The sequence below is a fragment of the Hippocampus guttulatus genome, chromosome 17 (assembly GCF_054856545.1).
Source record: "Hippocampus guttulatus isolate MCC_2025c chromosome 17, RoL_Hgut_1.0, whole genome shotgun sequence".
Classification (NCBI taxonomy): domain Eukaryota; kingdom Metazoa; phylum Chordata; class Actinopteri; order Syngnathiformes; family Syngnathidae; genus Hippocampus; species Hippocampus guttulatus.
This window is the reverse complement of record NC_141277.1, coordinates 12,436,546-12,463,285: the sequence shown is the minus strand read 5'-3', so window position 1 is coordinate 12,463,285 and position 26,740 is coordinate 12,436,546. Positions and strand designations below refer to the sequence as shown.

The 26,740-nt window shown below is 40.7% G+C and overlaps 1 protein-coding gene across 2 annotated transcripts; it reads right to left on the bottom strand.

Moving 5' to 3' along the window:
* Positions 1 to 187: 187 nt before the first annotated feature.
* slc38a9 (solute carrier family 38 member 9) lies at positions 188 to 26,740 on the bottom strand. Of its 2 annotated transcripts, XM_086135386.1 has the most exons (15): positions 26,536 to 26,740; positions 21,969 to 22,115; positions 16,020 to 16,149; positions 15,455 to 15,573; positions 15,305 to 15,368; positions 15,121 to 15,214; positions 8,668 to 8,838; positions 8,397 to 8,456; positions 5,653 to 5,862; positions 5,314 to 5,421; positions 3,715 to 3,821; positions 3,509 to 3,622; positions 3,177 to 3,325; positions 1,121 to 1,210; positions 188 to 1,034 (listed from the first exon to the last, which is right to left on the bottom strand). In XM_086135386.1, exons 2-15 carry the CDS (start codon positions 22,067 to 22,069, stop codon positions 869 to 871), a joined length of 1,683 nt encoding a protein of 560 aa, XP_085991512.1. In that variant the 5' UTR covers positions 22,070 to 22,115; positions 26,536 to 26,740; the 3' UTR covers positions 188 to 868. The 2 variants fall into 2 exon arrangements, with proteins under 2 accessions (XP_085991512.1, XP_085991513.1); XM_086135387.1 differs by lacking the exon at positions 5,314 to 5,421.

Below are 26,740 nucleotides of genomic sequence, written 5' to 3'. Positions count from 1 at the left end.
GGAACTCCGTTGTTGTATTCTACGCTTCATAATGCGTAATTTTCATTGGGAGACAGGTCTGGACTGCAGGCAGCCCAGTCAAGTACCCGCACTCATTTACTACGAAGCCACGCTGTTGTAACATGCAAAATGTGGTTTGGTATTCCCTCATTTGATTTTTTTCCTTCAATCAAAGGTAACACTCCACTTCATTCAAGGTGGGATTTATTTCACTCATGTTCCCTTTTATCTTTTCATGCATTGAAAACAATGGTAAAGTATAGTCAATAAATGAAATACTGAGCACAAAATAAGGAATTCCAGAATGATTTGAACATAGGGTTATAAAATGCCAGGTATTTTTAAAAACGGTTACAGTTACAGTTTGGCATTTACAAAGCGTACAATTTATATAATCACCAAGTTAAAAGGATTCCGCCATGAATACGAATTACCTCTGACATACTGATATCGTATAACTGTCGAGGCATACAGACTAATTCTGTGGAAAGTGACAACAATTGTGTAAATCTGCATCCCTTTGAGCCTCTTGTTCCCGTGACCGACCTTGACTTCATATTTTCACGACTGAGAGAAAATATTCAAACACAGTACATGATAAATCCCTTTGACTAGTCTGAGCAGGAATAATCAAACATCTCAAGTTACCTTCAAGTCACCTTTTATCACATCACAATCCCACTGGCTGGAAGACAGAACATAGCGGAAGATAACATAATTATGTCATTGAATTCCAGGTGGATGTTGTAAATGGTGGACGATAGCACACTGTGGCCATGAACATTAACGCTTTCTATCATTTTTTTTTCGATTGAGAGATTTTTTTAAAAGTCCATCATGTTTTAATCCTGCCAGGGAAGATGTGAGTTTACATGAAGAACTGAGCCACCAAGTTGGTCATCCCCAACAAGATAAGGAAACTGTGAAAGACCGCTGAAGGCCAGCGGAGGGCGCCCCGTCGTCTCAAGGAGATCATGTGGATCAAGGAGGGGAATACAAACACTAAAGCCAAGCCGCATGTTGCGCCAGAAAACCTGCAACAAGAAATAATTGCCAGAAGTCACTAAGTCACTCATTTTCGGCAAACACATAAAGGGTGAATAAACCACATAAAATGTACCGAATTATGGATCCAATGTTAGGATAAAACTTGGCCATCAGGACACCGGCTCCAACAATCAAGATGTTCAGGGTGAGGACATGGAAGAAACTAAAGAGATAGAAAGAAATACATGAATACAGAAAGTCCTTTATTATGAACCCAATAATGAAGCAGTGAATCCATCTTTTTTAATGTGCTGATCTTAATGATCCAGTCAAGTCAAAGAAACCGCCGTTCCCTTTGCTAGTCTGGGGAAGTGTGCGAATTGGCTAAGATCCCTTTTTAAAAGCCTGAATTTAGACACCTTTTTAATGGACAACAAAATAAATAAGTTCATGCCTCATGAATCAAGCAGGAACAAATCTAAGTTAAAAAAAAAAGATTTTGCTGAGCTCAATTTACCAGAGAATGCCATTTTCTTTGCTTTTGCCTACAATCTTATTAGTCGATCCCGTGCACTGATTCGTAATCTAACAGCCAGTCAGAGGGATCAATTGTCAGACGGCCAACACCATTTTGCATGCGATGATCAAAGGTTCATTCATTCAAATCACACTGAAAAAGCCTAAATTATACAAAGGTTTCTTCTTGGCAATTCTAAATGTTGCTTTTTACTTCAGGTTGTTCTTGCTTGTATGTGGGCAAGAGTGGAATTATGTAAACGTTTCCAACTTGAAAATAAAAATCTCTTGGCAGGAGTGAAAACCGTGATTGAAAAATAAGGGATTCTTATTCACGTGTTGCCAAATGTTGGTCAATGATGCACTCAAGAGACGGTTAATTTTGATAACACCACCTCTTATAGACAGCGAATATTAAGCGGTAGTTGGCTTCCTGCGAGCTGAGTGTCATCACTGCTAATTGCTACAAAGTAACAAATTGTGACTTTACAAAGTATCGTATTGTCCGCACTAAAAGGCGCATCTAAAAGCCTTCAATTTTCTTAAACGCTCACAGTGCATCTTAAAATCTGATGCACCTTGTGTATGGTCATTATGGTAATATGTCAACCCCAAAATGGCTCCTTGCTCGAGACATGCTTACAATGCAGAGTTCAAACTTCAGGCGATCGGTTTCGTAGTTGAACACGGCAGGAGAGCAGCAGCAAGAGAGTCAATGTTATAACTTGCTATTGGTTAAGTGAACTGTGCCGCTGCTTTATGAAATAAGTTTTACTGACATCTGATCGTCGCTATAAAAATCAAGGGTGTTGTGTCGTGTAGTGTTCGGTTGGCATTTCCTTGAGCATAGCTCCATCTAGTGGATGCGTTGTAGATTGCGTCTTATAATGCGGTGCGTCCAATAAATGAAAACAAAAAATGAGAAAATAGGCCATTCATTGAAGGGACGCCTCATAATCCAGTGCGCCTTTTAGTGTGGGAAATACGGCAACTGTAGTAATTCCATCCATTTTCCGAACCGCTTAATCCTCACTAGGGTCGCGGGGGATGCTGGAGCCTATCCCAGCTGTCTTCGGGCAGTAGGCGGGGGACACCCTGAATCGGTTGCCAGCCAATCGCAGGGCACACAGAGACAAACAACCATCCACGCTCACATTCACACCTAGGGACAATTCTAGAGAGTTCAATCAGCCTGCCATGCATGTTTTTGGAATGCGGGAGGAAACCGGAGCACCCGGAGAAAACCCACGCAGGCCCGGGGAGAACATGCAAACTCCACACAGGGAGGCCGGAGCTGGAATCGAACCCGGTACCTCTGCACTGTGAAGTCGACGTGCTAACCACTGGACTACCGGGCCGCCCACTGTAGTAATTAAAAAATAGTAATCATAATAATAACCCTTTCAGGGACAGCGGTTACTACAGTGGACAGCTTTTCCTGTTACAGGGTGCATGAAAGGGATAATAATAGCTTAAATGAGAAAGGCTAACTAACATGTTAGATGAGTCGTTAGTGTAAAAACAATTTATATATTAGGGGAACGTGCTTACTGGCATATTACTTGTTCAGCCCCAATCATTTTGCATTGCAGCTGTGAATGCAGGTGAAGTAAAAACAAATACAAAAACTGCTAGGTATCGACAATTTGAAACCAAAATGAACGACGTCTTACCTGGGGTAATGATTGCCAAACATCTGGCCCATCATTTGGACTCGTACCAAGTATCCCAGCAAAGGATAGACCGTGATCATTTGGAACAACAGGAAGGACCGAGCCACAAACACCATCACATCACCACTGGAGAAATTATCTAAAAAGTTCTGATGGGCAGGACAACATGAGCGATCGCAAGCTTCATTAAACACTTTCTCTGCAAAAGGATTGTTTGGTTGAAGAATAGGAGATGGGTGACAAAGAAGTATGGCGTGAATTACTGTCGATTTGTTTGACGAAACCAAGATCGTTTCGTGACGAAGCGTGTCCTGAATATTTTTCAGTCTTACCGGCTCAATGCAGTCTTTGCTGAGCGGAGGTGATGGAAAAGCAGCAAAAATCAACACCCCCACATAGAGGTAGGTCAGCCCGACAAGGAGATAAGCCACAGACAGGTCCCGTACCTGAAAGTCCCAAAACTCAGTGTGTCTCTTAGGTTGTTAAGCATGTTTACATTCTGTGAAGCTCAGTATAAACCGGAGTGACAAAGGCTCACGTTATTCTCTTGATGCTTGTTGTTCTTCATCAATGTGATGATACAGTTGTGGATGAAGAAAGCCAGCGTGAGGACGCCCGTCAGCTGAGGGAAGAGCAGCCGCAATTCTGGAAGAAGAAAAATCAGGCGGATGAAATGCTCCTCTGCAACTCTGAACAGTATTGCAGTCACAGAAAGCAATCGTTGGGCTGAAAAAAGGCAAATTGTGGGACTCAGTGAAAACTCCGTAGAAGCTGGCTGATGCATCAGGACAACAACCCAACAGACTGGAACAAATTAATAGTTGTATGGATAAGAAAATCAAAATTGGTGGTCAAGTCAGAAGCCAGACCTCAACCCAACAGCGATGCCGCCATCTGCCTTGAAGTGGGCCACACATGCGACGAGGCCAGAAAAAATGAGCTAAAAGTCCTCCTCAACATTGTGCAGGACTGATCCACAGGTACAGGAAGTGCCTGGTTGAGCTTGTGGCTGACAGAAAGGGTCTATAAGTCTATCAGTTCATCTATTCTTAAGTTTTACATATCTTTTTTCCCCACAGGCCCTGTACATTTTTTTCAGGTCACTCTCAATATAGAGATGAAATGTTTTTTTTAACTACTGTGTCATTCACTGTCAAATCCTGTGAACCCTCGTTTATTGCAGGGGTTATGTTCCAAAAAGAACCAGCGAATAGGCAAAATCCGTGAAGTACAGTGATCCCTCACTTATCGCGGTTAATGGGGACCGACACCCCGCCGCAATAAGTGAAAAACCACAAAGAAGGGTTTGCTCCCCCTTGGAATTTTTGTGGAAGTATATGTGGGTACCAGCATGTTTAAAATATGTAAACAGTGATCATACTTTACATATTTCAGATAAAGACTACAGAAGTACACATATTTACTTAAATCTTTCATTTTAAAACCTTATACAGTGATTAGCATTCATCAGCACTGCCTACTGAGAGAGGCGAAGAGACTTTTGTTGTGGTTGAGGTGGCTCTCATTTTACGCTCTGACGGTGTAGCCGCCGTGAGCCTCCAACTAGCTCCTGGCCAGCTATCCTCGTGCAGCCCGTGTGTTTATGATAAGACAATTAATCTGTATTGATAAGAGAAGGCGAAGAGAGACGTCCTGCTTCTTTATTTATTTAGATTTCACCTCTTTAAAAGATGTTCTTTCCACATTAACAGGAGAACATTTTGCCAAGCGTTTTATCATTTGAATTGAACAGGGGTGTGTAGACCTTTTATACGCACTGCATATGACCTTTTGTGTTTTTCTGCCACAAAAAAAAAAAGGTCCAATGAAGTACCTTTAGGTTTGCGATTATACTGCAATTTGACAAATTGAGGTCAAAAAGAGGTACAAGTACTTTTGCGAGCCACTTTATATTGTGCATGTTGCTTCTTCAGTCAGGACTGAGATTTTTTTTTTTTTTTTGAAAGCCCGTTTGGTGAAGACCAAGATCTATCTGATCCCTTACACATACCAGCGTACATGTGTCACACTGTGCCGGAGAATATCACTAACCTACTCCAACGCAGTAGTAAAGTCATAATTACTGAAATGTTTCTATGAGAAACATAATGTATCATGAAGAAGTTATTTGGATTACCTGGAACATAGAAGTTAGTAGTGTCAAACCAGTGGAACTCAAGGTGAAAACCAAGACGGGCAGCTTTAATTGTGACCAGAACAATGAGGTAGATCACTGATATGGTGCCTGGACAATGAACGACAAAGCATCAGGGAATGTACTGCATCTATGATATGGCACAATATCATCATATTCAAAATGGAGCTTTTACTTTGTCATATTTAGGCAGTCATAACATTCCAGATTTGCAATTTTGTTAGGATTCTTTTTTTAAAAATTGGATAGCTAAAAGGAACGTTTCCAAAAGAGTTTCAAGACAAACAATCAGATGAGAAACATATTTGCCTTTAGACTTACCCAAGAAGGTGAATCTTGCAAAGAAGGAGGCTGATCGGAAGCAAAGGAGTGGCAGCAGCAGAACAACGAGGAAGAATGGTACCGTATTGGTTTTGCTCCACCAGTGTTGAAAAGAGTGGACATCAAATGTATCATTTCCACTGGTACTGATGTAATGTGTGTTGAAAGTGTGGTTCCAGCCAGAGTCAGTACTTGGGTATGGACAAATTACTGGTGGAGAAATAAGCAAAGTATTACAATCCTAACTCAAAGTCAAAACTAATGAACTAAAAACACTATTTATGAATGTCTCCATAAGTACAACATTCACAGCAAGACACTATTGCAGGGGTGCCCAAACATTTTTGATCGAAGATCTACTTTTGGATCCACCAACCTCCCGCGATCGACCCGTTACCGTGCACGCGCGCTTACGCACACACACACGCATGCCAGGATGAGCAACGGCCTGACGCTGAGGCATGCGACGCACTTAGGCAGCCTGTTAACGATCGTAGCTCACACGTACCGTTTTGAAATGCTTCTCTCGGGCCTCCAGATTCCCATTCTTTGCCCGTCCCCTCGGTGAATTGTACAATACAAACTCTGAATGACAATAATGATAACTATAAAAGATATAGCGCAACAACTCTGATCACAAGCTGCAACTGCAGACTGCTGAGCGCTAACAGCTTCCGGTGACACAGTCACACGTCACCGTAGGTTAAAGATTACCTGCTTTATTTTCTTTTCTTTTTAAAATACTTTTTGTGAAAGTGAGACTGACAGAATGATGAGGGTGCAGTGTGCATTAACACAGAAAATGTATCACTAACATGCACAGAGACACAAATGGGTTTTTTCCCTCTACACTCCTCGGATCGACTTGGGACCAGACCTTGAGCGACTGGTCGATCACGATCGACGTAATGGGCATCCCTGCCCTAGTGTTTTCCGAAGAATCCCAAACACATACCAATAATGATTAGCGTTTTCACCTTTTTTGTACCATATTTTCCGCACTGTAAGGCGCGACGAAAAGCATTCCATTTTCCCTATAATCGGATGCGCCTTATATATGGTGTCACAGTCTCTTTATATTCCACATTGAGTTGTTTCCCTGTTGGCGTTCCTATGCCATCTAGTGGTGATTATTAGCAGGAACCAATTGTAACCTAAAAAGGTTCTTTCTGCCCGACACGAAGTGGCATGTGCATTTGCCAACACACACCCAGACAACTACTTTGTGAGCTTTGTGCAGCCATTATGAAAGGAAGATAATACCAAAAGCATAGTTAACTACTGACTCAATGAAAGAAGAAGGAGACAAGCAGGACTTCTTAGGATATTTAGCCCCTTGTGGATGCGAGCCCACGAGGTTTGTGTTGCCTTTTTGTTAAATCAGTTGTCTTCATAACTTTTGTCTTTCATTTATTGTTTTGTAATGCCATTTATATTTATATGTTTCACGTCCATGTTTGTGACCAGTTCTAATGGCTTTGTTACGGCTGCAGCGGTTGTGAAGGCTCTATATAAATAAAGCTGTATTGTATTGTATTCCTCTTAGCGTAGCTCCATCTAGTGGATGCATAGCGCAACCGCAGACACTATTGTAGCTTCTATTCTATGCGCCTTATAAGGAATGCACTGCCTAAAATAGGCCTTGAATTGAAGGGTGCGCTTTATAATCCGAAGTGCCTTATAGTGCAGGAAATGGGGTACTTGATTTTTCAAAGGTCCCTGATTTTTTTCGTTCTCGTCTTTATGTTCAGGTGGACACTACATTATGATTTTGTTGATCAATATGGTGCATATTAATGAAGCAAAGCAAAACATTTTGGATGAATAAAGGTTACATAAAACAAAATAAAATCCAATACAAGTACAGCTCTTCCTAATTTTACTCGTGATTTCGCTGTCATCTGCACTAAAGAATGCTTGATATCTAATGAAGAGTGAAATATGTTTTACAAGTGTTTATTTTTGTATTTATCGATACTTTATTCCAGTCTTTCGCGATTACATTAGCCGGTTAGCTTGGAAATTAGCACGGCTTCTCTGTCTTTCCCTCTGACTCATTCACTCCCAAGGACATACTTATCTCTTTTCACACATTCAATCCCGGGTACTTATTTATATACAGGTATATATTTTTTCAAGACTCAGGGTGAAAAAAAAGGGTCTGAAAATGACCGGTACTGAATGAGTTAGCTACTCTTCGTAATTACTTCATGAAAGCGATACTTGTGGGAAGTGTAGCTTATTCGCCGCCACGGAGGCCAGTTGATGGAGGCTGTGATTACTGACTTCGGAGCGAAACCGCAAAGGGTTTAAAGCAGTGGTTCTTAACCTGGGTTCGATTGAACCCTAGGGGTTCGGTGAATCGGTCTCAGGGGTTCGACGGAGCCTCTGCCATGGAGGTTAAGACATACCCGATTTAACATGTCAATTATTTATGACACACCCACTTGGCCATCAAATAAAATTTAAAAAACGTATACTTATGTCTTGACACTTTATTGACTTAGTTTTTTATGTCTTCAATTTGTAAAAAGTCATATTTTTGTTTTTCACTATTGAAAGGTTCGGTAAATGTGCATATGAACTGGTTGGGTTCGGTACCTCTAACAAGGCGAAGAACCACTGGTTTAACGTGTTGCCGACTATGAAAGGTAAGTGTCTTCACACCACTTTTGCTGTGAATCTAATTCATTAAATTTGAATATCATAAACATGAAATTTGAATACATTTATTTCTGTCTTACCTCTATCTGTGCCATTGGTTCCAAACTCTGAATCGGACATGTTGACATGATGGATATAGTCTGTTAACAGAAAAGGGAATAATTTGGTCAAAGCTAATTCATAAATACAATTAATGTAACATAAAGTTGCCTCCAAATTCTCATGATGAATATTACATAAAACCAGAGAAGAAATTAGCCTGCAACTATATTTTAACAAAGATTTTAAAAGTTACATCAGGACACAGGTCTAAAATGCTTTTCTGGTTTGATAAGAGTATTGTTGTCTTACTGTAGATAAATTGCCCGGTGTTGTAGAGGAAGTTGGACATGAGGACCCAATAAACCACCATCGCCCCAATAAGAGACACCATTGAAAAGACTAAGCTGGACCACTGGCCAAACTTGCCAAAGTAATACCGACAAACATCAGGAAATTCCCAGTCGGATGTGTCCACGTAGGCTGCGCAAAACAAAGAGAGAGGTGACAAATATTTCATAGTATCAACACTGAGTTGTTAATTGGGTACAGCTTTAGTTTGGCATACAAAACTTACCTTCCTTAACCAGTGTCAGACAGCATAAATGGATAATGTTTGACAAATTGAAATGTACTTTCATAGATGTGATCATTTTTCGGGATGCATTTTTCCCTGGTCTGTAAGTCCATCCATCCATTCCTTCTCTGTGTCGCGTATCCTCACTTAAATCACACGTGAGCTGGAGCCTATGTCAGCTGACTTTGGCAGTTCATTTTTTGGGACTCCAGACTGCCATAAATTGTTGCATTTTTCCCCTTAAATTTGAGACAGTGCAACTACAATTTTCATCTACTCATGCCAGTGCAACCAGTAAATTTGCAGATTTTCTTTTTAGAAGTGCTATTTTTGGATTTTTTTTATTAATTTATTTTTTGCTAGCAAACTACTGCTCCACAATCCAAACCATTCATAAGTTATATACCATATTTACCGGACTATAAGTCGTTCCTGAGTATAAGTCACACCAGCCGCAAAATGCATAATAAAGAAAAAAAAAACAACATAATTTGCACTGGAGTATAAGGCGCATTTTTGGGGGACATTTATTTGATAAAATCCAACACCAAGAACAGACATGTCATCTTGAAAGGCAAATAAAAATAAAAATAGAGAACAACAGGTTACGATGTGCTAGCGTTACATGACGCATAAACAACAAACTGAGAATGTGCCTGGTATGTTCACACAACTTATTAAGAGTTATTCAGATAACTATAGCAGAAAGAACATGCTAACAATTTTACCAAAACATCAGTGTCACTCCAAATCACTAAATTCAATGAAATCTTGATCCTCGGTGTCACTTTTAAAGAACTCCTGAGGTAGAAGATGCGGCGCTTCGTCTTTTACATCGCTTATGTCAGAGTCATCGTCAGTTGTTTTTATCAGTTCCCACTAAGGGTGTGGAAAATAATCGATATTAATCGATGCATCGATGTGCACGTGCGCGATGCGAGTGCATCGGCTCATTCACTGACGCAATTGACGGGTGAAATCTAGATTCATCACGATGCGTTGGTGGGTATCGGTAAAATCCGATGCAAGCGCAGTTTTATTCATGTTAAACGTCACCTATCTGCCCTTTCCTAGGCGCAATGAATGCACCATCATAATTTTGCGTTTTGTGTTGAATACGGACGGAAGCCGTGAGTGTACATACACTGCAGTACACTACTCGCGAAACACTATGGAAGTTCGCGCAAGCAGCAGCGAGGAAACTACTTTATTTAATGCACCCGCAACATTCAGATCTTATGTTTGGAAATACTACGACTTCGAAAAGAAAGACGGAAAGCTTGATAAAACCTCCGTAATTTGCAAAGAATGTCGCACTACGAAGCCATACAACGGCAGCACCACAAATATGCAGACCACTTAAAACGATAGCACCACATCACCGACAAGGTTCCCGCCCCCTCCCCCGCCTTCCCGTCCAGTTCCTCGTTGGACACCGGAGAAACTCTTGGCAGGTCAGGATCAGAAAAAAATCGCCTCTTATTTTGGGGGTCCCCTTGCAGCTCACTGTGACCGCGCAGGGAAAACTATATATGGATGACTCTTTTGGACATTTCATTTTGACACTCAGTGAGAGTGGTCTGTGTACGCTACAATACGCACAGCAGCTTTGAGGCTGTGACTGCCAAATTGTTTCAATTGTATTTTTTTTCTGTCCTATGGAGATGAATATTTCATATAAGACACTCAGTGAGAGTAGTCTGTTTGTGTTTACACTACAGCAACAGCTGTGAGTCTCAGCAGTGGCGGGGGGGGGGGGGGGGGGGCAACGGGGGCCAGTGCCCCTGTAGCACTGATTCTGGCCCCCCCTGTGGCCCCCCCCCCTCCGAACGTAGATTACGCAGTCGCGCCGAGTCGCCGACGCGAAATGTGGAACCAAAGTGCGTGATTTAACATTCTAGTCGGACCCTTTAGTGCGCTGCGCCATTTAAAAATGAGCGGGAAAATGAGAAGCAGTCCGCAGAGAAGGAAATTACCACGACACGAGTGCTATTTGCGTGTGTGTGTGTGTAACTTTTTTAGTCTCCCTTTTTATTTTTATTTAACAGGATCAATATATAAGACATTGCCTTTTAAAATTTGGATAATTATATGCATGTAAAACATCTAGCTTCAGTGTATTTGCAGTTTTTGTCCCCGGCAGGCTGGTACCATATCATCCCCTGGCTTGAATATTCTCAACAGACGGACACGGCGTATTGTTACGCTTGCAGACATTTTAATCCTCCTAATACTGTTTTTTTCTCATCACTGTAATGTTATGACTACAATTTCAAAGTTTGAAGAAATAAAAAGTCAAATAAGATTTCGAATCTGTCTTTTTAGCCCTGGGTTTAATGTGCCCCCCCCCCCCATCAAAACCCCTGGCCCCAGCCCGGCCCCCTCAGTGAAATTGATCCAGAACCTCCACTGAGTCTCAGGTGCCAAATTGTTTACATTTTCTTTGCACAAAACCCAATTGTGAAAGGGCTTAAATAAGTTGTTTTACACGTTCTACTGTTTATAAGGAATAAAGTGGTATACTTTTTGCAATACCATACTGAATTCCATCTTTTTTTTAACTTTTTTTCTTTGCGTATTTGCATCATGTTTAATTACACAATATCACAACAAATTGCATTAAAGCGTATCGGTTCGCATTGATTTGAACTAAATGTGTATCGCGTCGTATCACATCGTGAAGACGGTGAAACGTATCGCATCGTGTCGCCAGAAAATTCCATGTATCGTTAAAGTATCGCATCGCTGGTAGTGCATCGAGATGTGTATCGAATCGTCCTCAGTGCTGAGATTCACATCCCTAGTTCCCACTGTGGAACGTATCAGCGCAGGCCAAGAGCACCCTCTTGTGGTTTAATGTGAAAAAACCACACCAGACAAGACCCAAGGTGTAGGTTGTGCAAAGAGGCACCTGAAACGATCCAACACATAACTGCAGGGTGTAAGATGCTGGCAGGGAAAGCCTACATGGAACGCCATAACCAGGTGGCTGGCATAGTCTACCGAAACATCTGTGCGGAGTATGGACTGGAAACCCCAAGGTCAAAATGGGAAACACCCCCAAAGGTGGTGGAGAATGACAGCGCGAAGATCCTGTGGGACTTCCAGATCCAGACTGACAAGATGGTAATGGCGAACCAACCAGATATCGTGATCATAGATAAAGGGCAGAGGAAAGCCGTTGTAGTGGATGTAGCGGTCCCAAGTGATGGAAACATCAGAAAGAAGGAACACGAGAAACTCGAGAAATACCAAGGGCTCAGAGAGGAGCTGGAGAGAGCCTGGAAGGTAAAGGTGACAGTCATGCCTGTGGTGGTCAGAGCACTCGGGGCAGTGACCCCCAAACTAGATGAGTGGTTGCAACAGATCCCGGGAACAACATCGGACATCTCAGTCCAGAAATGTGCAGTGCTGGGAACAGCAAGGATACTGCGCAGAACCCTCAAGCTTCCTGGCCTCTGGTAGAGGACCCGAGCTGAATGAGGGACGGACACCACCCGAGGGGTGAGACGAGGATTTATTTTTTTAATTATAAATAAATAAGAACAATTAATCTGGAGCCCAGTATACTGTATTTACACCTAGGGAGGAAACCGAGCCTGGATTTGAACCCTTAAACTCAGAACTGTGAGGTGGATATGCAAACCACTCAGTCAGTGCGTCACCTACTGTGTAAGTCAATACACCAAATGCAGGACGCCTGAAACTGATTTTTGGGGCTATGTGGGGGGAGGGGGAGGGGGATCAAAAGACGGATTCTCTCTTTTAAAGGTAATCAGGTTGAGGTCAAGACTCACACGAGATCACTCATGATGTATGTTTTTGTATTAAAGCCATTCAGTTGATTTATTTGTGTCCTTTTGGTCACTGTCCGGTTACATCACCCATCTACTGTTAAGCTTTCATTGGCAGACAGATTCTCAGAGTTATTTAGTTACAGTATTTAAGAGCACTTCCAAGTCACTTCCTGTTGATTTTGGGGCATTTCCAGATTAATAATCATCGGAATAATAACATGAAATGTAGAATAATGTGTGAATGCTTCAGCATTCAAACAGTTAATCCACTTCAGTTAAACATTGTACTTATTTTGCAAAAAGAGGCAAACCCATCGATCCACTTTTGTGCTACAGAGCGCACAAACAGAATACACAGCACAGTGAAATGTCAAGTCGAAATTACACAGAGATCGCACAAATTGGACATGACTAAACCCCCACTCACCCATTTTTAATATGCTTATATTTATATTTATTTATATACTTTTTTGTCTTCCACTTTCTCCCTTTCATAATTTAGCTGCTGTAAATTGGGAATTTCTCCATTGTAAAACAAATAAATGTTTTCTTATCTTATATATATATGACAAACAGGCGTGCTGTACACATTGAATTTTATATCCCAATGTAGATCATTTTACATCCCGACATTTTTTCTGATAATATTTTTCGGCCTTGTTCGTCTATGTGTGCCTGCCTTGAGTGACCAGTTCAGTGTTAAAGCCACGCCTGAAGACAGCTGGGATAGGCTCCTGCACACCCGTGACCCTGGTGAGGTCAAACGGTTCAGCGCAAGAATGAATAAATGAATGGTCTTTTTACTTCAAATTACAAACCCAATTTCAATGAAGTTGGGACATTGTGTTAAACAAAGAAAAACAGAACTCAATGATTTGCAAAACATGTTAAACCTATATTGAATTGAAGACACTACAAAGAGAAGATATTTAATGTTCAAGCTGCCAAACTTTACTGTTCTTGGCAAATCGTTAACTTTGAATTATATGGCTTCAACACAAAAATGCTCGGAGAGGGTCATGTTTACCACTGTGTTTCATCACCTTTTAACAACATTCAATAAACGTTTGGGACTTGAAGACATTAATTTTTGAAGCTTTGTAGGTGGAATATGTTCCCATTCTTGCTTGATTGACAGCTTCGGCTGTTCAAGAATCATGGGTTTCAGTTGTCGCTCTTCATAATCAGCCACACATTTTCAATGGGAGGCAGGTCTGGACTGCGGGCAGGCCAGTCTAGTACTTGCACTCTTTAGCACGCTGTTGTAAATTGTAATGTGTAGAATGTGTTTTGGAATTGTCTCGCTGAAATAAGCAGGGGTGTCCATGAAATACGTTGTGTGGATGGTTCTCCAAAACCTATATATACCTTTCAGCATTAATGGTGCCTTCACAGATGTGGAAGTTACTCCATGCCATCAGCACTAGCACTGCCCCACACCATCGCAGATGCTGGCTTTTGAACTTTACGTCCATAGCGGTCCGCATGGTTCTTTTCCTCTTTGGCCCGGAGGACACAACATTCACATTTTCCAAAAAGAATTTAAAAAGTGGACTCGTCAGACCACAGAACACTTTTCCATTTGGCATCATTCCATCTTCGATGAGCTCAACCCAGAAAAGCTGGCCGCATTTCTAGGTGCTGTTGATGAATGGATTGTGCTTTGCATTGTAGAGTTTTAAATTACACTGCCGGATGTTGCGCCGAACTACTGGCATTGGTTTTCTGAAGTGATCCTGAGCCCATGTGGTGATATTCTTTACCCACCGGTGTCAGTTTTACATGCAGAGCTGCCAGAGGGATCCAAGGTCAGGGGTATTCAATGTACTGTTGTATATGTTAGTTGTTCCATGTACAGCACTTTGTATGCAGCGATGGCTGTTTGAAAGGGCTCTATAAATACAGTTGTGTTTAGTTCAGTTCAGTCTTGCCACTGACATGCAGTGATTATTCCAGATTCTCTTAACCCTTTCATGATATTATGGACCGTAGATGATGAAATCCCTCAATTCCTTGCAAAACGTTGAGGAACATTATCCTGTTCAACGACTTTCCCACTCAGTTGTTCACAAATAGGTGAAAGTCACCCCAACTATTCTTGTGAATGACTGAACAATTTGGGGAAGCTCCTTTTATTCCCAATCATGGCATCCACCTGTTCCCAGACAGCCCATTCACCTGTGGGATGGTCCAAACAGGTGTTTGATGAGCATTCCTCAACTCTTTTTTTGCCACCCGTCCCAGCTTTTTTGGAACTCGTTGCAGTCATAAAACAGTAAGTTGATGACTATTTGCTAAAAACAGTAAAGTCTATCAATTTAAACATTAAAAATCTTGTCTTTGTAGCGTATGTATTTAAATTTGTGAGAGAGAGAAATTTGTGATACTCACGTATTGCCTTTGGTGATTTGAGCACAATGTAACAACAGTACAGCATAAGTAAGCCTACGAAGATAAGGATGAGGATCCCAAGAGTGAAACCAGCCTCAAGGAGAAAACAAGAACATTGATGGCACATTTTTAACATGTCAGAGAAACAGTATAATGTTTGATACTTAAAATAAACCAGTTTTACCTGCTTTATACCCCAAGGTATACTGAGGATGGATGTACCCATCATTGTGTTCCATATTGCAAATCTGCAATAAATGCAGAGCAAAGTAATGACATCGGCTTGGAAAGAAAGTGATTGATTCAATCAATGTAGGACGCCGACAGGGCTTACATGGTAATGATACTGGGGTTTTTTGTCATGTGATCCCTGCCAGACACCTTAAATGCTGTCCCCAATGGGCTGTAGATGTAGATTTCTTCTGTCCTGGGGATAACATGGTTGGGGGGACTCTACAGGACAGGAAGATGCATAAGGTCATGAAATTTAGGGCCCGACCGATGAATTGGCCTTAATGTATACAGTATATCCCATCTGTGTGGGCATTCACAGGTAAGGCAATGTCCTAATTTGATGAGTTCCAACTGAAAGGAACATCCAAATAAATGTGAGCTCTACTATCAAGGCTTCACTGCAATTTTGTGTAAACACACTGTAATAGGGGCTCTTCTCAGTTCACTAAGCTTGCAAACTTTGTATGGCGACTTGATGATACTGTTGAGCATGATTATTGCCAAAAGAACTTCGGCTTGCCGCAAAACACTCCCACTCACACAGTGGGATAAGCGGGAGTTACATGAGTGGGTCGGCACCACGACAACAAAGTACAGTGTACAAGAGATGAGCTTGTTTCTTGTGTGCAGTTGGTGCACACCATGATTATTCAAATATGACTCACCAGCAGCCGGTCAGAAGAACCAGTTAGTCTGCTATAGTAATGCACTCTGCTGTTGAGGATGGCAGCTTCAGCTGACACACGCTCTTGCGGTTCATCATCTACGATGTTCCTTGGCTCCACGTAGAAAGGTCTGGAAGTAATGGACAAACAGTGAAATTGATTACAGTTAATATTTCTGTTCCTGTGAGCAGAATTAGGCAAAATATACTTCCCCTTTTTCAACTCGGTGGGATTGTAGGGCATGGAAAAATGTCAAAATCATCCAATTTTTGAGGAGATTCACAATGTTTTCATGAAGAGGCCTCTTATATGTTTTCTCTGTACCGTATTTTCTGCACTATAAGGCACTTCGGATTATCAGGCGCACCTTCAACGAATGGCCTATTTTAAAACTGTTTTCATATATCGGGCACACTGCATTATAAGGCGCATAGAATCGAAGCTACAGTAGTAGCTGCGGTTGCGCTATGCATCCACTAGACCACAGGTGTCAAACTCAAGGCCCAAGGGCCCGATGTGACCCGCCACATCATTTAAAGTGGCCCACGAAAGCAAGTCAAAGATGACAACCTCCATGACGTTTTCTAAAATCTGGACCAAACTTTCAAATTTTCATATGCAATAAATCAGTGACATATTGTAACCATTTTCTTGTTACCAAACCCCTCATTACAGTCACTGAAACAACAATTGAACAAAACATTATTATTGACTTCTTGATATAGTTTCAGTCATCACGGCCCTCCAAGGGAAACGGTCATTGTAATGTGGCCCGCGACATAAATGAGTTTGACACCCTTGCACTAGATGGTGCTATGTTAAAGGGAATGCAATACAATACAATACAGCTTTATTTATATTGAGCAGGCATGTCCAGCTCCGGGCCTAGGGGGCCACCGTCCTGCTTGTTTTACAGCTCTCCCGGCTGCAACACACCTGATTCAGATGATCAGCTTATCAGCCAGCTATGAAGCAGCATTAGAACGATCTTGATTATTTGAATCAGGTGTGTTGCTCCTGGAAGAGTTGGAAAACTGGCAGGACGGCGGCCCTTGAGGACCGACTTTGGACACCCCTGATATAGAGACTTCACAACTGCTGCAGCTGTAACAAAGCCATGAGAACTGGTCACAAACATGGACGTGAAACAAATACAAATGGCATTACAAAACAACAAATGAAAGACAAGAACTTATGAAGACAATTGATTCAATAAAAAGGCACAAAGCTTGTGGGCTCACATCCACAAGGGGCTAAATATCTTGAGAAGTCTTGCTTGTCTCCTTCTTCCTTCATTTAGTCAGTAGTTAACTATGCTTTTGGTATGATGTTCGTTTCATAATGGCTGAGCAGAGCTCACAAAGGAGTTGTCTGATTGAGTGTGTGTTGGCGAATGCACATGTCATTTAGTGTTGGGCAGAACCCTTTTCGGTTACAATTGGTTCCTGCTAATAATCACCACTTGATGGCATAGGAATACTAACAGGGAAACAACTCAATGGGGAATATAAAGAGAGTTACAGTCTATTTATATAAGGCGCATTGGATTATTGGGCACCCTGTCGGCTTTTGATGAAATTGATGCCTTTAGGTGCACTCTATAGTGCAGAAAATACGGTAAATTATACACTGATCTTCATGACGAAATTAGGAGGCCAGTACAATTAAAGGTGTACAATCCTGAACCAAAAGAGGATTGTTAAGCCTCATTTATTTTGTTTTCTTATTTATTTTCTTCATAAATAAAAGCAGTCAATGTATAATTTTTATTATTATTATTATTATTACATAAGTAATCCACTTGGTCAAATCTTTAGGGGGTTTGGCTTATTGTTCACCAAAAAAAAGAAGGAGTTGAATTAAAAGTGTACGTTTCAAATAAACTGAACACAACAATAAAAGTTTGTTGTTGTTTCAAATGGCCAACGGTGTATTGGCACATTTATGTGACTTAGTCAGAGGAGATGTTTTGAAAGTTAGTCAGCCGGTGTGAGATTCCCAACTGGATTAAAATTCCAGAGAAACTTCTAATGCAGTTGTGATGGGTGAGGAAAGCACAAGCACATTAGTATTTACATGTCAAGTAAATTCCTGGAAAACCAACTTGAAGAAAATACCCATTTTATTATTTGGCAAACACTATAAAGAATGCCAGACGTACGTGATCATGAACTGTCACTAGAGCTGTCTGCGGTCCATTTTTATCTGAGCTTCTTTATTGACTTGATTGTTGCTTTTCTTCTCACAAAGATAAAACTGTCTCAACATTTCCCACAAGCTCGTCTGAATCGATCATCGTCTTTCATTGAAGATACAGATACCATAGAGATATAAAATGGAAGTATTATGTATTATTATGTAGTGCTTTGTTAGCAATACTATAACAACAAAATTGAAGTATTTCGTCTCATCTCCTGATGACTTATTTGTCGCATACAGTGGCCTGCCACTAGATAGCGAGCGATTCAACCCGCAGCACACGAATTGACAATTGTAATATCGCATGAGCACTCTGTGATTAAGTTCTGAGTCCATGTGGACTCGTGTGCGCTTCACTCTCACTTTTTTCGACTTTGGGGCCTTCTCAACCTGCAGCTCCCAGTTCTTTCCCTACTCACCATTGGCCCAGCAGCCAGCAGTACGGTATATGACCTTGTCGACATGGAGCTGGGCTTTTTTTTTTTTTAAGCAGAATATTTCCCCCTCTCTGTATAGGAAAAAGCTTCCGTCCACACTGCCTTGTTTATTTATTTAATTTTAAAAAAAAAAAAACCTCCACACCAAATCGCATGCGTGCATTTAAAAGCAAGTGCAGTTGCGACACATCTGGGTGTGTGTGTATTGCTCCCACAGATTGCTTCCCTCATTTGGATCCTCGGTGCCTTGCCACGTCCATACTGTCACATATTCCTATTATTGTGAAGAACCCCCACCCCCGTACCCCCAAGCTCCCCGGACCGCAGGATGTCATCCTCGCGGGCAGACCACCCGCATCAATTGCCGTGGAGTGTCCCATGAGGTGGCACCGGAGTTACAACTTTTACAGTTTGTAAACTCCGAAAGACTAAAAATCTGTCAGAATAAATAAGATCAAAATAAAGAACATTAGGGTGGGAAATAAAATGCTGGAGGATAGCAAATAATAATAAATGGATACATGAATAAACAGATGAATAGGCCTGCATAAAATGACTAAAAAGTAAATGGTTAAATGTAAAAAAGTTGATAAAATATGAAAGAAATAGATCAGTTAAAAGCTAAATGAAATTAGACGCGTCTTGAGCTCTAATACACCTCTCTCACTTTTTTCAAACGCTTATCAAATGTGCCCTAAGAAAGCAATCCAAATAGTTAAACACGATAGACAGTAAATATTACGAATTCAAACACGAGATAATTCTGCCGACACATCGTCAAACACAAATACTTTCCAATGCCGCCGCATCGACAGCTTCACGAAGAAATCAATTTGTGCTGCTTATCAGAAAAGTCAAAGCAGTTCTGCTTGACTTTCGACTTTGACATAGTGCCAAAGAAAGTCTCATGCTGTGTCGGTGGCTGGCTATTATGTAAATTGCGATGACTTCAATTCACAGAATAGCTCTCGTTTAGAATGACTTCTCACTTGATGGACGGGCGCACCAGGGTCCCAACTATTTGTATACTGTACAAACAATAAAAAGTCAAGTTTACGCAATATGTTTCCTTAGAGGTAGCCAATAACTCAAGAAACAATGTTGCTCAAAATGAGGTGGACATTGCGTAGCGATGTCCACAAACATTGCTCATCTGTCAGAAATATGTTTCATCCTTGACCGAGTGCTTCGACATCGTTTGAAGGCAAGCGGTTAATGGCTCAGTGCCACAAGCGGCATCCCGCTGACAACAGCACAGATTGTCTGTCTGCTATTGTTTTTGCACAAGTACGACTTCCTCAAAGTTACGCAATAAATTCGAGTAAAACGCTGATTTGCGAAACTGCTGAGCACTTTCAAATGAATGAGAAGACATCTACTTTGTAAGGTTTGTGGATGAGGACGAAACACTTTTGTGTGACTGCAAATTAAAGATACTCAAGTTGAAAGGCCAAAGGGAACAAAATGGGTTAGTCAAAGCAGAAACTAAAGCTGCTCAGACCCATTTAAATTCACATTTCATGCTACAAGTCATTTGTGGCATCTTAATCAGATTATTGAATTTGGCAAAAAAAGTATTCCACTGATTCATTTCGTATAACTGAAAAATCATGAAGTGGAAAAAACAAGATCGCGTCCTCACTTCAGCAATGTTGTTTCCTCCCCCTCATGTGTGACACGAAAGTTAATCACACGAGCTGTATTTTTTCCCCTGACATTAAAATGGAGAATAGAAGTCTACACACCTCTGCACATATGCCAGGTTTTTGTGATATAAAACTTCAAACAAGAAAAATCATCAAAACTTTTTCCCCCCATTATGTGGCCGAAAACCTGCTGTAAAAAGTCAAATGAAAAAAAGGTGTGTGTGTGGGGGGGGGATAATCAATAGCTGTGGTTGCAGAGGTACACAGCTTCTAATAACTGGGTATGTGGCGGTGCTCAGCGTTTAACAAACACATAGTCAAGTCGAAAATGTTCTTCACAATCGTCAATCGTCAGGAAGTCAAATCTCCTAAACTTTATGCCACCTTTCCTTCACTTTTGTTGATTGCGTCATCGGGTCAAGGAGAGATGAAAAGGAGCCTACTTCGGAACACAGGAGAGCACGGCACCCTTTTAAATTCACCGTACTCTATATTTAGGAAATGATGTCATCGCGTGACAGCGAAGATTGCTGACCTAAGTCTGGCCAGCGGACTTGCCCTGCAAAACAATTTGCTGAGTAATGAAACAAAAACAAGAGCCTTCAACTAAATAAATAAATAAAATTATTCTACCCATGTAAAAGCATTTCTATGACTCAAAAAAAAAAAAAAAAAAGATAGATACTACCATAACTTCCGAATTATAAATCTCTCAGGAGTATAAATCGCACCAGCATAATAAAGATGACAAAAACATAGTTGGCTTCCATTTTATTTATTTATTTATCTTCATCGAGTTATACAAGTTATGAATCGTATTAATGGTGAATGATTGGAATGATTTATCTTGTTTTGTTTTGTTTTTTTTAATCAGAAAAATCTGGCATTTAAACGGCACTGTGTAGATTTTAATTCCGCCATAGATGTGGAATTCGGGAAGGTACTTTGAATGAAATTACTGTCACTGATTAATTCATCCATCTATCCTTCCATTTTCTGATCCGCTTATCCTCACAAGGGTCGCTGGGGCCTATCCCAGCCGTCTTCGGGCAGTAGGCGGGGGATACCCTGAACCGGTTGCCAGCCAATCGCAGTGATTAATTCAGTATTTATTATTATTATCATCATTATTTCTACATCTCCCAATGCATACATTGATCAGAATAATGTTTCTCTGAGGAATTGTGACAAAGCGGAAGATTGTATGTCAGTCACATAACTTCCCGTAGTTATGTGTAAAAACAATTTATAGCTGATACGTCAAAGTTTGAAAACCTTCTTGACTTTTCTTGTGACTCAGACACTGCCTCATTGTCCAAACTATCCAAATATTTTACTGATTTAGCTGTATGGTAGTTGTGTTTGTATAAAGAATGCAACCATTTTACACACACATGTAAACAGCCCGAGGTTTAGCTTGGAGTGTCAACCTCAGTGTTGGCCAAGTGACATAGAGATGTTCAAGTCATATGACAACATGTGGTAGCGTTTTGTTTTCGGTGTGGAGATGGTATGCAACTTCCAAATGCATGCTAGTTATTTAGTCTGCTATGTCTATCGAGGGTGGAGAATGTGTACGCGCCTTTCCAGACCAAATCTATTATGAGTCTGTCACAGAGGAGACAGTGCAGTGCTGGTTCATAAGAGAATATTGATGGGCTGTGTACCTTTTAGCTCTGGAGTCCAGTGAGACTGTTGAGCCTCTGTGCTGCGAGAAGCTCTCTCCAGCCTGCTCGGAGTTTAGCAGAGGCCTGCTGTCGTTCTCCATGATATCCGAGTCTCTCGATTAGGTCCTGACAGCTCCCATCACCTGACTGGGATGAATGTGTCATAAAGTTAACAACTGACAGAAAAGGATTACATCATCAAATATCACAGAGGAACAATAAAACAATTTGTGCAATATAGTCAGAAGTGGTTTCTGTTGCATTTCTTTCTTCCCATTTGACGTATGTAACATTTTCACCCAGATGGGCTTTGAGTTGCTGAATCTGAGTGATGGATCAGAAATTAGGAGTGCAAAACACACGGAAGCAGGATACAGATAACCATATTTTCTGCACTATAATGCGCTTCAGGTTATAAGGAGCACCTTCAATGAATTTCAATGAATGGCCTATTTCAAAACAGTTTTCATATATAGGGCACACGACATTAAAAGGCGCATAGAAGCTACAATAGTGGCTGCAGTTGTGCTATGCATCCACAAGATGGAGTTACGCTAAAGGGAATATAATACAATGCAGCTTTATTTATACAGAGCAAAGCCGAACAGAACTGGTCATGAACACGGCCATGAAACATATAAATACAAATGGCATTACAAAAGAATAAATGACAGACAAAAGTTATGAAGACGATTGATTCAACAAAAAGGCACACAAACCTCATGGGCACACATCCACAAAAGGCTAAATATCCTTAGAAGTCTTGCTTGTCTCCTTCCTTCGTTTAGTCGGTAGTTAACTATGCTTTCGGTATGATCTTCGTTTCATAATGGCTGAGCAGAGCTCACAAAGTAGTTGTCTGTTTGAGTGTGTGTTGGCGAATGCACATGTCAATTAGTGTCGGACAGAAACCTTTTAGGATGGCATAGGAATACTAACAGGGACACAACTCATTCTCATATAAAGAGACTGTGTAGCACCATACATAAGGTGCATCGGATTATAGGGCGCACTGTCAGCTTTTGGCAAAATTGAATGCTTTTAGGTGCATATTGTGCAGAAAATACGGTAGTTAAAATAACTGATTTTCAATCAGCGAAAGACTAAACACAACTAAAATATACTAGTTATGTGGCAACACTGCAAAAGACACAATGGCAAGTCCTCTCTTTGTGATGTAAAGTTCTTTATTCCTGTTCCAAAACATAACAATGTCTTAAAATAGATCCAATCTGCTCTCAAATCAACCGGCTACATGACCTTTACTAACCTAATTGCTGTTGCGCATTTCTGCAATAAAAGATGATTTGATGGGTCTCGTATACATCGGGTGAGATATGAACAAGTATGGTTCGATTTTAAAGTGGTACGATTCAATATGGTACGCCTCAGTTTGAGAAGGCATGATGCAATGCGTTTCTTGTTGTCTTTACATACAAATGGTCATGGTTGCTGTTCAGTCTGTTTCCAGCAGCTGGCATTGGAGGGCCTTTCCTCCCTTTCCACATCTGTTTCCCATCATGTCATAAACTGTCACCTATTCTATGGGACTGACATGCCATCACCAATCGTCGGATGATTCACCTTGCTCTTGCTCTTGACTTTTGTGTCAAGAGCAAGGCTGATTTTCTAGACCAGTGGTCCCCAAACTTTTTCCTGTGAGGGCCACATAACTTTTCGCTTCTCTGATGGGGGGGGGGGGGGGGGGGGGGGTCAGTTTGTAACAGCAAAAGTGTGACTGCAAGAGTACCTAGACGTAAAAATGTATTGTTTCCCAGAAACCCACACAAAATCAAATAACTTTTTTTGATACACTCGCGGTATTAAAGACGTCTTTCTTCTCAGGACACACCACCTCCGCGACAGCATTCATGCATTTCTTGACAAACTCTCCTTACCGCTGCTTGCTATCAGTTGAGCAAACCGAAAGCTAGCCCGAACAGATGTCTGGTTCAGCTGAGCTTGGCGTACAAATGTATTTTGCTGAGCTAACGTTCCTCTTTTTAGCATTGACAGTTTGTCTGCTCTAGTTTGCCCATGCAAAAAATCGTACTTGTTGTCGTGACGGGATTCGTAGTGTCTCCGCAGATTGTATTCTTTGAATACCGCCACCGACAGATGAGACAGACTATCTTTTCTTTGCATTGAAAAAAAAAATCGTTTCTCCATTTTGGGTTAAATTCCCTGTATTCTGAATAATTTTTTTCTCTTACCTCACCTTTTCGCCATGATTACATTCTCTTTGAGAGGGACGGGTTTAGGATTTTTTTTTTCTGGGGTTGCCAGATAACGGCACAGACCGCAGAAGGATGGAACAAATGTTACGTTATATGTGTTTATGAAATTGTTACGAGCTAATAGTTAATCATGAAAATAGTTCATAACTAAGGAATATTTTATTGCAAAAGCCGAATTTTATGATAAAATACAAATATACATAGATGAAAAATAAATCAAAAGACTCTCTGGTATTGTTCAGGGGGGCCGGACCAAATGTGGAGGTGGGCCCGCGGGCCGTAGTTTGGTGACCACTGTTCTAGACCTTCGTTGATCTCGCTGATGGTCGTCGTCTTGGGTATTTTCTTGTTTTGTTCCCATTTGTTCAGCACTTTGTTCCATCTGTAGCTGTTGTGAAAGCGCTATATTAATCAGGATGTATTGTATTGTATTGTATTGTATTTCAAATTGTTCTTGTTTGAAGTGTTATCCTCTGTGTGTTTTGGTTTTTCTTGCTGATTGGCTTTTCCTTGTCTTTTCACGACATGTGACTTTGTCAAGTGACTGTTTATTATTTTCCCTTGCCTTTTACAAGCGCTTTTGGTTAATCTCGTTCGTTTCCTGGTTAATTGTTACCACCGTTCTGTGTTGTACTTTGTTGGTCTTGTGACCATATTTTGTTAAATAAACTATTTTTGTCATTGATCTTATCATGGTCTGTTGAAGGATAGATTGAGTGATTTTTTTTATATTGTAATTGGATAACAAGTATAAACATAAACCATTCTGACACTCAGTTAGTTCGCAAGCGATACATTGCACCCGCTTGTGACCCCCCCCCCCCCCACCCTCCACACACACACACACACACACACACACACACACACACACACACACACACACACACACACACACACACACACACACACACAAAAAAATCCATGGCAACTTGACACACACCCAACCTCGTGCAGACACATAGCTTGGCCGGTAAAATGTCCGACTGTTCGTGTCCCTACCGAGTAACACCAGTGAGGAGGTTAATTGACGGAAAAGCCAGAAAACCATTGCACATCCCTGGATGGACTTGGAGTTTTTCTTATTAATATTTAATACTAAGTAATGTACTAGCACAAGCTAATTGTGCAAATTCTATGTTTGCCCTGGCTGCGTACTAAGTGAGACATGCAGCAACAGGCTGCGATTTAATGTTGCAAGCTCGTTTGGTGGGCTGTGCGTGTGTTAGTTAAAATGGGTTTGAGCTAAATCAGAATTTACAGTATAGCTATCTTTTTGCACCATTACAATATTTAATTAAAGGTAGTTGCCATATCTTCCCCTCCATGAAACACACGTTAAAGCTCAGTAGTACACACGGCACTTTAATGTATTTGCCAACGAGGCCTAGTAAATGTTAACATTTTTAATGGTCACATAGGCAGCTGAAACAGGTAGCCTTCAACGTAATGTATTAATATAACATTATAATCATTATGGCCTTTATAAAAGGTTTTGCTTTTGTCCTTGAAATCAAGTCAGATTTTATGGGTAGGGTGGATTTGAGTCATTATTATATCGCAAAAGCAAGATTCATCAGAAAACTGTTTGGACTACAAGGTAACAGAAAATATTGAAAAGAAAATGTTTGACTTGACTTTCGCTTCAATGCATTTTTTTTCCTTGCATTACTTTTACGTTTACACTTTATGTCGTTTTAAAACTATTACTTTTATTTAAGTAAAAGCTGGAGTTGATACTCAAACTTCTAAAGTATTTTTGAATCCCAACAATATCTATACTTGTACTTGATTAATCAACGTGAATACGTTTGCCACTACTGGTGACAATACAAAAACATCTTGTCGAGTTGTTTACTTCCAATCAACCTAAACCAACGCTCCAAATAACCGAACCCTGCCTATCAATTAGATTTGAGTGAGAAATCAAAACATTTGTGTTTTATTGTGTGTAAGCCAATCTTAAGCATAAAAATACATACTGTATATTTAGAAGCACGGTCAATGAGTTACCTATTTAGAAGTGTTTTTTGATGCGTAGGCTAAAACACAACCGACATTTAAAAAGTCGCACCAGTGTTTGCAGTGAATAAATCTTTTCCAGTGTCTAAAGTTCATACTTTATGCTCAGCTGTGTCAAAACGTGGTCAAATGTGTTTTTTTAGTGTCGTCGTTAAGAAATCCATTCATATTTAACATTGGTAAAGACGTTATTAGAAATTCAAATTTTTTTTCTCTTATAACACGTAGGCTAAATCACAACATATTCCCCGCAAAATATCATAAGTGTCAATCATGCTTTAAAAAAACAAAGACAAAAAAAAATGCCATACCAATGTTTACGATGATGAAATTCTTCCCGGTATCTTCAGTTCGTCTCAGTTTAGCTGAACGTGGCAACCTTGACGAACAGCGTTACAGTCCAAAAGTAAACAAGTATAATTATGGTCTTGCAACGTACAAATCCGATTGCTGACAATTAACAAATACGTGTTGTGGATTTGTCCCCCTTCATCTTCCGTCCATCCACTGCATTTG